Here is a 14,333-nt window from a genome sequence, read left to right on the forward strand (position 1 = left end):
CTTTCTTTAACAGTCATATGTATCACTCACTTTAAATGTTTGCCCTGGAAAATGTAAACAAAGGCAGCTTGCGGTTAATCGCTTCATCTGACACCCCCCCCCCCCGCCAGCAGTTTCAGGCATTAAAAATAACTATATACAAATAATCAATCTTGTGGCTGATGGTCTGGTTTGCTTTTGTAGGTCATATAGAGTAATGAGAATTAATTTCAGTCTGTTTCATAACCAGCGAAAGGACAGGAGCAAATCTGATACATTATGAGTCTATTTTTATACTTTATACTTAAGTACATTTTGCTGACAATACTTGAAGTATTTTTAATCTAGGGCTTTTACTTGAAGTTGAGTATTTCACACTGTATTATTCCAACGTTTACCTCTGAAAGATCTATCTTTTTTATTGCAGAGACTCAGGCTAACAGAAGGTAGATTGGAGTGTTTTCATGAATAATTAAAAGAAAAAAACACAAAAAAATACGCTAACACAAGCTGTTCTGGAGGTGTTAATGGCCTGCAGGGACCTTTCTCACTTCCCTGAGAGATTCCTCTAAAAGCATTAATGAATTAGTTTATAAAATACAGACGCCTAATGTACTCTCTGACTCCACAGCTACATCACTTCTCTCCCTCTCGGGGGGGTCAGACTGGTGAGCACTCTCTCCAAAGTGGGAGGAGCTTGTTGCACTGGGACGCCGCGCGCTGCAGCAGTCCCGTCAAAACCTCCTGTACACCTGTAGTGTCACTTTGTACCGCACGAGGATTGGATTAAAAATAAAACAATAAGTCAAACCGGATCAGTCGAATATGAGTGAAGCTGCTTGGACTCACAGCGTAGGTGCGACTTAGGTAAGACAATGCTGCGGATGCTTAAAGATTGTTTGAATTCAATGATTTATGCTTGAGAAATGCGCTGATTTAAAAATAAAATTGCGTTTCTCTGTTTCTTCTCCTGCGTAATGGACACCGCCGGGAGCAGACGCGTGTGATTCAGGTGCGTCAATTCAGGAACAAAAGACAAAATATTCAGTTGTATTCGCAGCAAGTGATTTTCAGATAAGTAACCTCGCTAAAATGTCTGATTGCTGCGATGCATTTTACGATTAGTTTTACTGTTTAATACTCTCCATCAATTAACTTTCGAGTATTGTGGTGCTTAAGGCAGAAAAATGCTGCTCTTTCGCACAGAGAGAGCTCTCCCTGAGACTTCTCCTGCTTTATTTTTGTAGGACAAAGGGGGTCTTGCTTGAAATTACGATGCATCTCACAGCGGTGGTCTTAATTGTGCTCGTGACAGGAATCGCCAAAGGTAATCACCGTTTTTTTTGTTTAATGAGTCCTCAGGGACAAATTACCAGAGACACACAAAAAAAGATTTGCGTCAGTTCATGACAAACAAACTCTTATTTTCTGGACTGACTCACTTCCTGCGTGTCCAAGAAGGAAGAGTAAAGGATGAATATTTCAATGCTCTGAATGTTTTATGTGGTTTTTGGGGGAGATTTCTGATGCAAACACGCGGCTGTCCCTCTCTCTTTCTGTCTCAAAGGTTGGGATTGCAACGCGGGGTGCAACACAGAAAATGGGTTCTGTGAGAAGCCAGGGAAGTGCAGGTACTAAAACGACCTCAGATTCCTCTGTAGATCAAACCCTGTGGGGCTTCGCAACCTTATTTCCATAAATTGCTGGAGCTGTTAGTGCTCCTTCCTTAGAGAAACGCAATTGCAATGCAGCCAACTGGATCCTTCTGTTGTGATTTGTTTGTTGGCTTGAATTGTGTTAAATCAGCTGCCAGATCAGGGCTATGTTTGAACAGTAAAAAGCATTGTTATCCTAACAGATAGCTCACAAGCATTTGGTTACAAAGCATGCCCAGCTTGAGATGGTTTCCTGGCAAATGCTACAGTATCTACTCCATGAATGTATTCCATCACTGCTAAATCAATCAGGACTTTTACTGTGAAAGGAAAAGCATGCAGCCATTATGGGGGACGAGAGCGGGGCTGCAGAGCTCTGTAGGTGGTATATTAATAGTTCAGCTCTGTCCCCCTTTTCTCTCCTCTTTCAGGTGCAAACCAGGCTGGCAGGGAGAGAACTGTGACCAGTGCGTGCCCTTCCCCGGCTGCCTGCACGGCAAATGTGAGAGGGCATGGCAGTGCGTCTGCGAGGAGGGCTGGGTGGGCAGCCTGTGTGACCAAGGTGAGTCTCATTAAGCGTCCCCCAGACACCCACGTTCCACCCCCCCTCCCCCCTCCCCGTCTGCATCCTCATAGCAGAGGTGAGGGTGAGTCACGGAGCCTCGGGGACACACAGAATGACAACGGTGTGTGGAGAATATAGCCAAGTGTATTTTTAGATGGGCAAAGTTAGAGGAGAGGAGGCTTGACTGAGCCATGCATCCCTGTATAAACCTTACACATATCAAATAATATATTGTGCATATTTTATAGAAGCCTTTATATTGTTTATATTATTCGATTTAAGTTTCTCGACAGAAGGAGCACTGCTTTACTTTGTTTCCTGTTTTCTATTTGTCCTATTTTTTACTTTAATGCACCAAAAACACCAAGACATGTGGCAATTAACCCCCCGAAAACTAGTCATTGAGGAAAGATGAAAATACAAAATACCTGCAGACATACAGGTTAGAATCAGCTGCTTTTGTGCTATTGAGCAAAGCACATGATGGAACTATAATTCCTGCACATTTGGTTGCAAAATTTTAATTTTATAGCAGTCTAAAGGTCACATTTCCATTTCAAACACCCCTATTTCAAATAAGCTCTTACGCAATCAGTCCTTTTGTATCTCCAATGTGCATTATCGCATAAAAATGTCTCAATGCCCCTCAAGCAAAGCGTGAAACAAAGAGAGAAGATTAAAAGAAGAGAGATTTTTTTGGCTCCCAGCTCGGCCCGACCTTCTTATCAGTGCACACTGTTCATCGCTTTCTTCTGTTGGAGCATGCAGGCAGCTTGTAACAGGGCTGGTTGTGTTCTCACTTCTTGGTGACAAGATGCTGCGGTGGAGAGTGTGAGTGAGAGTCTGGAGAACAAAAAAAGGGAGAGAGAGATAGAGAGAGCACGCAAGATCTAAAACGGCATGTTTTTTTTTACTACAGACACTCGTCTGTGCTCGTCCCGGCCCTGTGCTGGTAACGCCACCTGCATAGAGACGGGAGAGGGAGGATACCTGTGCGTCTGTCCGCACGGCTACACCGGGGAAAACTGCCACCTGAAGAGAGGACTCTGTCTCACTAACGGGTACCAGCACCTTTAAACAGAACTTCTATTTTAAGTAAAAGAATTGCTTTACAGCCTTATCGCTATTGTTCATCGTTAGGAGCAATAATCAATATGTGGTTCGATGTCTGTCGGCTCTCCCTGTGTATCACCAAGACAGCCGATCGAACCCTCCTCACACTGCAGCTGTGTGTAGACATTGCCTTTAATAGGCTGTTAGCAGAGAAAATATTAGATATTTTTCTTACTGTACAAAATATTTGTGATGTGTAAGAGGAGAGAGAGTGTTTGCAGATTTGTAAGACAAGCAGAAAAGCTTGCTTTGATATGATCCCTCCGGAAAACAACAGCATGCTAAAATGTGGGAACTGGAAAGTTTCCAAGGTTGTGAAGGAAAAGTGAACGGGGCGCAAGCTTGGTGTTTCTAGTCTGAAGTTTATTCTAAGGATTGACTATTGGTAGAAATAAATACAAACACGGTTTGAGCGAACGATAGCAACAGAGAGCTACACCTACAAGCAGGTGTATTCCAAGTCCAAGGGTCCAATCATCTAATGCAATGATCCATGTAAAATTCATGATGTTGCACCTGATGCAATGACCCATGTTAGATTAAAGACTATGTGAAATGTATTCCTGCAGCCATGGCATCGTGTTAGTGCATCAATTTAAAGTGCATTTTGTAATTCTCTGCATGTTTAAGCAAACATTTTCTTTGAGTCTGCTGCGGAGTGATTCTACTGTGCTTACATTTCCAAAACTACATTTTGCTTTCATGTCGCACTTGAGATCCCCCGCTGCAGAACAAAGGAGCTTCACAAAGGAATTCCCCCAGCTTCCTCCTGTCATAAACACACCGGCAGCCATGTTTATTGTCCTACCTCCCTTGTTGACAAGCAGACACCTGTGTGCAGCAGAAGCTAGCGGTGTGTGTAGCTGCAGCATCCCAATTCAGGGGCTGAATCCCCTTGAAGTCATCTTTTCAAAGTTGAATACATCATTATCGCTCGACAGGGATGTCACATTTCAGATTCTCTGTGCCGTGTGTGACCAGAAATCCAGCCTGCGTTTGTATTCTGTGTTTGGAGGAGACACAAATGATGTTTACTTTGCATGTGTCAGTATCCCACATTCTGCTGCACCCCACACCAGAGCTTAATGAGACAGTCCATTGTCTTCCATATTGTTGGGATATACCACTTCGGGTGGTATGAACTGAACCAGTTACTGTAAGAAGACACTGCAGAGTGCAAACAATGGTTGCAAGGTGAACTACATTGTTTAGTTTTGTTATATGGATAACTAAAATACAATTCATTTTAGTAGAGACCTAATTTTGTCTTTATTCTTCTTTAATTGAAATGTTAAAGTTCAAACTGTAGAAAGAGAGCTACATTAACTGATGACATTTACTTCTTTTTAAGCCATTGGAGAGCAAATCTCTGGCAACGTTTGACTGTACGAGCTGATGAGGAACACCTGAACGCCTCATTAGCTGGTTCACCGAGGCCCTCGGGTCCTCTGAAGCAACCAGGAGGAGTCACGTCCAAGTAGCTCGCTGGAATAGGCACAGAATACAGGATTACACACTTAAAAGCAATTAATAATTCCTGACAAAAGCCAGGTCTTGAATTTCTGCTTTAAGGTAAAATTAAGGATAGACAAAATGCAACAACAAAAAGAGACCACAGATCGTTCCCTGAGGCTCTCCACACGGGGATTACAACCAGGGCTGAATCCATGGAGAACCCCTCCTCCTGTCAGTCAGACACGCATGAAAGAGTCTCGAGGGGGACGCAGCTTGCTGACACAGCCCCCAGATTCTGAACTCCTCCATGTTTGCTTCCTGTCAGTCGGCCTTGTTATTGACTTGAAGACACACCCAGAATTCAATAACCTTCAGCTCAATGTCGGTGAGCTGACAGCTCTCGTCTTCCGATTTGAGTCTTATTATAATTTTCACAATAAGACAAATGGAGCTTTTCCCGCCTGCTCGGAGGATTCATCTCTATTAAAAGCGCAGCCTGAGGTTTCATTACTCAGCTCCTGTACGAGACACCAGAGATGTCTGAAAAGTGTGCCACAGCTATTATTCTTTTGACTCCCACAGACAGAATGCCAGAGACTTATGTAATTACACAAGATACTATTAGAGTTATTGATTGTCTTTATCGCGGGGTTTCATCAGTGCACCGGGTTCTGCATGACGGCTACACTGATCAGATTTGCTGCAGGAATAAAACTGCAGAGGAAAAGCTAAGACTTCTTTTATATCTTGTTACTGGGACTGATTTTTACTTTGCAGAAAATGAGCTGTACGCAGTTTTTCATTATGGCTCGGCAAATGAAATGACTCAAATTAATGACATCATAATAATAAGTATATCCCTCCAGAGCTGAAACAATGAGTTGATTGAGTGAGAAAGTTAATCAGCAACTGCAGTTAACTGAATCGGTTAATTTAGTTCTTCTTGGAGCTTAACTGCCCCAATTCTGTAGCTGTTTGCTTGTTTTTAGTTTTGGACTTTTGTTGAAACACCACTCTGGCTCCTGATGCACATTTCTTTTGGACTGTTTTCAGACATTTTTTAGACTAAAAGAGGGAAAATTTGCTGCAAATTACTGATATTTATCCCAATAATATGTGGAAGGTTCCTGGTTCGACTCCTGGTTTGCAAGAAGTGGGGCTTTCTGTGTGGAGTTTGCATGTTCTCCTACACGCGTGGGTTCCCTCTTGGTACTGCGGCTTCCTCCCACAGTCCAAAGTAGGGATAGACCGATTATTGGCCGGGCCGATTATCGGCGCTGATATTCGGAATTTTGACGCATATCGGCATTGGCCTTTTTTTTTTTTTTTTAAACTAAAGGCATTTAAACAAAGTTAAGTGTTTGTATTATTCAAAATTTTGACACCAATATTTTCACTTTTTGCTGCAAATGAATATCGGCTTCTAATATCAGTTATCGGCCTCCTTGACTACTAATAATCGGTATCGGTATCGGCCCTGAAAAAACCATATCGGTCTATCTCTAGTCCAAAGACATGCTTGTTAGGTTAATCGGTGACTCTAAATAGCCCGTAGAAGTGAATGTGAGCATGAAAGGTTTATCTGTCTCTGTGTGTCAGCCATGTGATTGACTGCTGATCAGTCCAGGGTGTACCCCGCCTCTCCCCCAATGACAGCTGGGATAGGCTCCAGACCACTGTGACCCTGCTCAGGATGAGCGGTATAGATAATGGATGCATGGATGGATCCTAATACGTCTGTTCAGCCGTTTTGTACTTTGATCTTGACAAGTGTTGAAGCAAAACATCCTGTTAATTGCAATAAATTTGCAACTACAGTTTGCTTGAAATCCATAAAATGGACAACAGGAATTTGTAATAAGACCATCGCGATATAGTGTCAGCAAAACCCACTACACAACAGCATCAAGTAATGGACCTATTTCTTCAGATAGATACTAAACAAGACTGCAAAAACTCTTGATGCTCGTCTAAAATTGTCAGGGATAAAAACACACTAAAGCTCAAATGTCATTTTAATTGTGGCCTGTGTTGTAGAATTAATAAGATGACAGATTATCAAGTCAGGTAAAACAGTTTAAAACACATCCAACTGATCTGAGACTGATCCTTTTACAACCATTGCTTGAACAACTGTTCAATATCCTCAAAGTCTGCTGTTGCTTTAAGGATCCTGGATTACTGATCACAGATGACGGCAGCAGAACAGTGTACATATAAGCCTAGTGAGAGCTTCCTGTCATTTCAAAGAGCGTATAAAGTTGGAGTTATTAAGAAGTGCATTATTTACACTTAAGCCGTGTACAGGGAGGTAATTAGGGAACATCCCTAATAAGCTCATTTTAAGCAGTCTTAAACTTGTTTTTGCTGAGTTGTGGAGCGCTGCAGTACCAGAGGGTGGCAATGAACCAAAAAGAAAATAAGGTAGCAGCATTTAGTAGGGCTGCTTTCCTGTGGAGGAACTCTTGATAAATTAAGTGCTTTTGTAACATGGCCATCCCTGCGCTGATTTCTGAAAACAAACCTGAATGATCAACTAATTTTCAGTGCAATTATTATGTAGTCTGACCTACCTGAACTACATTTGTTCTTAGTTTGATTTTGACATGAAAGTAGATTGGGTTCAGCTTTCTCTGAAGTGACAAGAATATTTAGTATCAGAGAGCCATACACTTTGTCCATGCATCTCCAAATCTATTATACAAAGCTTGTAAAAACAGCCCTGTCATCAGCTTTGTGACCTTTTTAATTACTTGTTTGTGAATCACTATTTGACAATATTAATGCAACACCTTCTGCATGAAAAAGAGGCTGCATAATGCACAAGGAAGATTTTGACTTAATAATATAATTTTAAACAGTGGTCCCCGGACAATGCCCTGAGGGACTCCAGACTTTTTGGATGAATTAAGGAAACTTTATGAATTCTACCTTTAAACCATGATAGGACACATTAGATGGCTGCTTCACTGACTCTGCTTCATAACCTCAGGGTTAAATATGTTGTAGTAAAGCTGTGTACCAGAAAGCAAACCCTATTTCCCCTGCTGTGTATTCACATTGTACTCCTCTGTCCTCCAGCTCTCCTTGTCAGAACGGAGGCACTTGTACAGATGTTGATGGCTCAGCAGGTTACTCTTCCTGTTTATGTCCCCCTGGATTTTCTGGAGACTTCTGTGAGATCGGCATTGACAGCTGCCAGCCTAACCCCTGCCTCAATGGTGGCAACTGCACAAACCACGGCCTGGCCTTTACATGCGTCTGTCCACACAGCTTCACTGGCTTCACTTGTAATGACACCAGCAGTCTCTCACCATGCGCCGGCAGGCCTTGCGCCAACAGGGGCACGTGTGTTGGGCAACCAGATGGAACCTTCCGGTGCGTTTGCCAGAAATGGTTTACAGGTCCCACATGTTCTCTGCAGCACAGACCGAAGGCGAGGCCCAAGCCGGTCAGCGCCAGGCCTGTGGACCACAGAGTGTTTGCTCTGACTCCACAGCACTACTCACTTCCTGCTCACACCTTCCACAAGCTCCTCAGACCTCCTGAGAGGGACCTGCTCAAGATCACCCTGAAGGAGACCGTGCACTCCCCCGGCGTCCTCGTCACCCATGGTCAGCTCGTCTGCTTCGGCATGCTGGCCCTGCTCACCTGCCTGGTCATCCTGGGAACTACAGGCATCGTGTTTTTTGGCCGCTGTGAGTCGTGGCTGGCTAATGCCAAGTACAGCCAGCTTGTTCGGCAGCAAAGGGAACACCTGCTGAGAGAAACTGGCAGCGCGAGCCAGGAAGAGCCAGAGCACTCGGTAAACATCATCCTGCCGGAGAAGATTAGACTCACCAGCTTTGGGAGACACTACACCTCGATATGATTAAGTGGTCTGCCCCTCCTCCCCTCTTACTGTGCAAGGAGTTCATTATGAATGTCTAAAAATAGCACGAAGGACATACTATGACTGTTGTACAGTTGTGTTAATAAAGTGAGCGATACTGGACAATACTGGATTTGAATGTATACTCTACTGGAACAAGTGGACAACCATGTCACTGGATTTGAATGTACAGGTGAAAAACTTCGCTTTCAAAAAGTATGAAATGATAAAATATGTTCCAACAAATGGCACCTGGCTGGCTGGTAAAATGATGTCATTGTGTTGGATTTCTTAAGTCCATTTTTGACTTCACAACCTCCCGCTTGCTGTTTTTGTTAAATTGTAATGAGGTTAATTTAACAAAGTTGTTTTAAATTAAGTGATCGACCACGGAAGCCCTTAGTGGACATGCATCCATACATTTTATTTACTCTTTATTTTATGATAATGAGTAATTTACGGTTGTTTTCTCGAGACTTATTTTTCATTATCTCAGGATAACAAAGCTGTTTTTTCCATTATAACGGATTAATTTGGCCCATTATCTCTTACTAACAAAGCTTGTTTTCCCGTGATAACGAGTAAATTTCAGTTGTTTACTCGAGGTCTGGACTTATTTTTCATTATCTTAGCTGTTTTTTTCCATTAAAACAGATTTATTTGGCCCATTATCTCGAGATAACATGTCTGTGAAGGTTCTCAGTCAGGTCATGGTAATTCTAAGCTTAGTCCAAAAGGCAAATGGACTTGGTTGAAGTTCTTGAAGACGTTTCACTTCTCACCCAACTGACTGGTGGACAGAGCTAGAAATATAAGCTTCTGTAGGTCGTTAGTATGCTCATAGATGTGTAACCAGGGGAGAGTCGTTAGCCTAAGCTGCGAACCCAGTATCACTGAGTCGTTAGTACCCACTGGTGTTGATGGGTCGTTAAGCTATTAGCATACTAACGACCTACAGAGGCTTATATTTCTCGCTCCGTCCACAAATCAGAAGTCAAGAAGCCTTTCGGATGAGAGGGGAAACATCTTCAAGAACTTGATTCCAGTTGCCTTTTGGATTAAGCTTAGAATCTCGAGTTAACAAATCTTGCTTTCTCGTGATAACGCGATAATTTTCTGGCGATCTAGAAAACAAAACAACAGGCTGGTCACTGTGTATTACAGACCACCACATCCTGCCATTGCCCACACTAATGAGGAACGTTAAGTCTAGTTTGATGTTTGTTTTTTTCCTTCACAACTCTGAGGATACAAGTTATGATTATCTGACGTTGCAGCGGTGCGGTGTTGTTATCTCGTGAAAACGTGATAAATAAGTCGAGATCTCAAGAAAACAACCAGAAATTACTCCTCACTGGAAAACGGAGTAAATAAATAGATGCATGTCCGCTAAGGGCTTCTGTAATAAACAGCACACACAGCCTTGTTTTTCGATTTTATAATCATGACTTAAGCTGCAACAATTAATTGATTGATTGAGTTACAAGAACTGAATCGGGAGTTATTTTGATCACAGATGTATAACTTGTCGAGCAAAAATGAAATTGATTTCAGTTCTAACGGGAGGATTTGATGCTTATTTTTGAGCGTTGGCTGAACAAGCCAAGCTTCGGATTCAGATCACTGAAGCGGTCTAACAAACAATGAAAATAATGGTTGGTTGCAGTCATAGCAATCTCCACACAGTATACTCTGAATGTGCCATTACATAATTAATGCAAAACTACATATTGTGAGTTTGTACATTACAGTGTGTGCAGTTTAAATGTGTGTTTGGATATTACTACATTCCACCCAGACGGCTTTACTTTTAGGTCCTGCAGGTCACAACTCCTGATTATTTACATGTAAATCTTTTACTGTACAGTTTTTTAGCAGGTAATTTAATTCGTGAATGCCATCTTTTCCTTCTGCAGATTTATAAGTATTAAGTTGTTGGTGTTAAAGTTATATACGTAGGTGTACAGGCTTGTTCACAGCTCCTCAAGAAATGTCACTTTCTGTGTCCATCATTGCCTATTTGTAGCGGTGCCATAAATACCCTGTTGAACAGACTCAGACTCATTTGCAGTTTCTTTGAGGTTTTATCACCACAGCTTCCTTTGGTCGGCGTTTGAAATTCACAGGTCATGCTTGCAGCCCACAAAAATCAATACTCTGACATCTGTTAAATGTTATTGGGTTGTCTCACCATGCATGAGACGGCCACCCGCTCCTGATGGAGGGAAAGTGATTCCATGAATACTGAGTGTATGTTAAGCGAGACAAACATATGGCTGTTAGCTGGTAAAGATAAAGTAGTGTAAAATGTGATCACAACAGGATTACTGTGTTTCTTTACATAATGAGAAGCCACCTTCAGCCGGTAAGGAGACTTTTAATTTGGCGGGTCTGACTCGTTGGTTATCTTGTGCTTTATTGTTTCAGGTTGTTGTGCAGAGGTAACATTGTGTTAAATTACTTGTGGCATTTCTTCCAGGAGGCAGTGACTGTGACCGTGCAGCACTTATCAGTATTTGTTCCAGTCTGGGGTTATTTATTGTCGTAGTTTGGCCAGATAATGTTTTATTGTCTTCATTGCTTTTAATAAAATACTCAAAACCACCAACTTGTTGTCTGTTTTATTCTGGACTTAAAACTCTCTCTCTCTGAGCTGCTGCTATCTTGACACAACAAGCAAGTGCAGACGAGATCAAATGCTTGTCAGGGCTCAAACATCAGGTTTTTCACAGCGTGACATCCGACTGATGCAGCGCCTCCTACCTGCCCTCAGATCAGGGGAACATCTGCTCTCCTGCTCGGTGCCGCTTAATATATTTCTCTACGGGGTCGACACGCTGATTATCGACTGCTCAATAACGGCGGCTCTGACAGCACTCCTCCATCCACCTTAATGGTGCGACAGTTTCAGAGAGCAGTCTCTGTCTCCACCCTGTGGTGCAAGCCATCTGCATCACCAGAGCACTCTGCAACTAGCAAGACACCCATGAGTCAGGGAGCTCTGTCTTTGCTGATAGCCTATTATATATTGTGTCTTCCCATGTTTATAAGTAAAGAGAGGCAAACACAAGTGATATCTGAACAGCTAAAATGTGCTTAATTTTTATGCATAGAGTACTCAAAAATAGTTCTTCTCACCCACAAAGCCCTCCATAACCAGGCCCCTTCAGACCTGCTCCACACTCCCTCTCGCAGCCTCCGCTCCTCTGATGCAAACCTCCTCTCTCCGCCGCTCAGAACCAAGCACCGACCCTGGAGCTTTCTCCATAGCTGGCCCCTCCCTCTGGAACTCTCGACCCCAACACATCCGAGACTGTTCCGACCTGACGTGATCAAGACCCACCTTTGTAGAACTGCTTTTAACCTCTGATGCTGATTTTTTAATTGTTTGGTTTCCTCTTATTGTGTTTCCTTAGTTGTTTTAAAAATGTAAAGTGCCTTTGAGTATCATCATCAGACTGTAATATCAAGCAGTTTTGTTCTATATTACACAATTAATTAATTTCAACTTGGCCTTTGAATCCAGTTCACTAAAATGTGACCACTGTATGTGCTTAGTAAGATGTTAAATATAAAGGACCAGGACCCTGAGGCGTACAGGTAAGATCGAGGCCGACCCCTCTCACCCCGGACACAGTCTCTTTGAGACCCTCCCCTCTGACAAGAGTCTGCGCTCCATCAGAAACCTCCCGCCACAGGAACAGTTTCTTCCCCTCTGCTGCCAGCCTCATCAACAAGGCCCCGGCCCCACCCCACGTGACATGGACTTTCATCCAGCCCCTCAGTCACTTAACACTTAAGGAGTGTTGTAAATATTTTTGATTATAAGTATTGCTTTTTATATTTGTATTCTTTTTGCCTATTTGTATCTTATTCTATTTCATATATTTATTCTAGTTTTGTGTTAATTGTTCTGCACCAAAATCACCTAAATAAATTACCTGTATGTGTAAACCTACTTGGCAATACACCCTGATTCTGATTCTCAAATATAACAACAATTTTATATTATAAATGTTGATGTCAGCTTTGCCTGAGCTTCTGTGTACAGATATATTAAGAAGTGAGTCTTCTGAACTAGTAAAGCTTCTAGTATATTGAATGAGTTAAAGCCTATAGAAGCTGCACGCTGGTGCAGCAGTTAGTGCTGTCGCCCCACAGTTAGAAGGTTCCTGGTTCCTTGAAGCCCAATTCTAACGTAGTGGGCCTTCCTGTGTGGCATGTTCTCCCTGTGCATGTGTGGGTTCCCTACTGGTACTCCGGCTTCCTCCAACAGTCTACAGATGTTCGTTAGGTTCATTGGTGACTCTAAATTGCCTGTCGGTGTGAGCGTGAAAGGTTGTCTGTCTCTGTGATCACTCCAGGGTGTACCCCGCTCTCGCCCAATGACAGCAGGGATTGGCTCCAGCCCCCCAACGCCCTTGAACAGGATAAGTGGAATAGATAACGGATGGATTGACAGCCTATAGAGAAGCAGCTTTACATGCAGCGCAGAGAAATGTGTGATGCAGTTTCATAGTGTGACCACAAGGTGTCAGACGTCTAAAAGGAGACAGACGAGGGCTGGTTATATTTAGGAGGCGAGCCTGAGTTGGTGCATTTCACTGCACTGAAAACACTGCAGCTGAAGTTAGTGTTGGGAAAGAATCCCTGAATTAAACTTTGATTTCAGGATTGTTGTGTTTAGTCTCTCTCCTTCTGTCATATTAAACCAATATCATATAAAATACTGAATGTATAAAAACAAGCACCAGTTTGCACCAATGTTTCCTGGTTTCCTTTTCACTGCATCTTCTGAGCCACAATATTTCAGGAGTAAAGCATGACTCGCATAATAGACCATTTTCCACTTTGTCCCTCTTCTCTCTCACCGCTTTGATGACAATCTGTGTTTTTATCTGCGCTGCATCCGTCCGTTTCTCATTGCAGACCGAACTTTATTGGAAAATGTCTCAGAGGCTCCTGCTGTGTTACAGCGTGTCCTTGACCTACAAAAGAAGCAGCCTCAAAACATCTAACAGGCCGGTGGATCTGAGTATCTGCTGGCTGTTCTACAAGTTAAAGCAGTCCAAATGTTAAACTGAATGTTAATCAGCACATATGGATTACAATCTTTTCGTAACGTGGAAACTTGGCACTGAATGCCTCTCAGCGCGGCTAATTCAGTCGGTGCTGTAACCAAGGCTCCAATTGAGCTCCTGAATAAACGTTCACACATAACAACGGCTACACTTTTAGCCGGGGAGTTTATTTATACCGGGATAAAGGAGATAGTTTAAATGTTAATGCATTTAACTGAAACCTTTTTGTGCTCTGCGGCGAGGCCCCGGCTTGTGACCCCGGGGAGCGAGGGGCCCTCACTTTCAAAGCTCACTGGAGACGCTGCTAAAAAAAAGGGGAAAAAATCTGCTTCCTCAGAGTCATAAAACAAAACAGAGCAAAAGTTAAATCTCTCCCCCGAGTTTGAGACCCTTAACCCTTTGTTCCCGACTGCTCCCCTGTCAGATGAGGCTCCGCGGAAAATCACACATGGAAGGAATCCAGATCCAGAGAGCTCCAGTCGGGGTTCTTTTCTTTTCAGGGGCGCACACTGGACAGGCTTCACATTATACTTCATTCAGACAGACAGGTACCCCCGTGTCAGCTGTCTGGCACGCACACACACACACATACACACACACTGAAGGCCTGTGTG

The 14,333-nt window shown here is 42.9% G+C and overlaps 1 protein-coding gene across 1 annotated transcript; it reads left to right on the forward strand.

The window, feature by feature from the left end:
- The first annotated feature begins 744 nt into the window (after positions 1-744).
- On the forward strand, positions 745-11,236 carry LOC138591320 (protein delta homolog 1). The gene is made up of 7 exons (XM_069661876.1): positions 745-846; positions 977-991; positions 1,227-1,306; positions 1,547-1,610; positions 2,066-2,196; positions 3,119-3,260; positions 7,849-11,236. Exons 3-7 carry the CDS (start codon positions 1,255-1,257, stop codon positions 8,636-8,638), a joined length of 1,179 nt encoding a protein of 392 aa, XP_069517977.1. The 5' UTR covers positions 745-846; positions 977-991; positions 1,227-1,254; the 3' UTR covers positions 8,639-11,236.
- The last annotated feature ends 3,097 nt before the right edge of the window (positions 11,237-14,333 follow it).

This window comes from Semicossyphus pulcher, unplaced genomic scaffold, assembly GCF_022749685.1.
Source record: "Semicossyphus pulcher isolate SPU_LCO1_2020_fin unplaced genomic scaffold, fSemPul1.0.p SCAF_14, whole genome shotgun sequence".
NCBI lineage: Eukaryota > Metazoa > Chordata > Actinopteri > Labriformes > Labridae > Semicossyphus > Semicossyphus pulcher.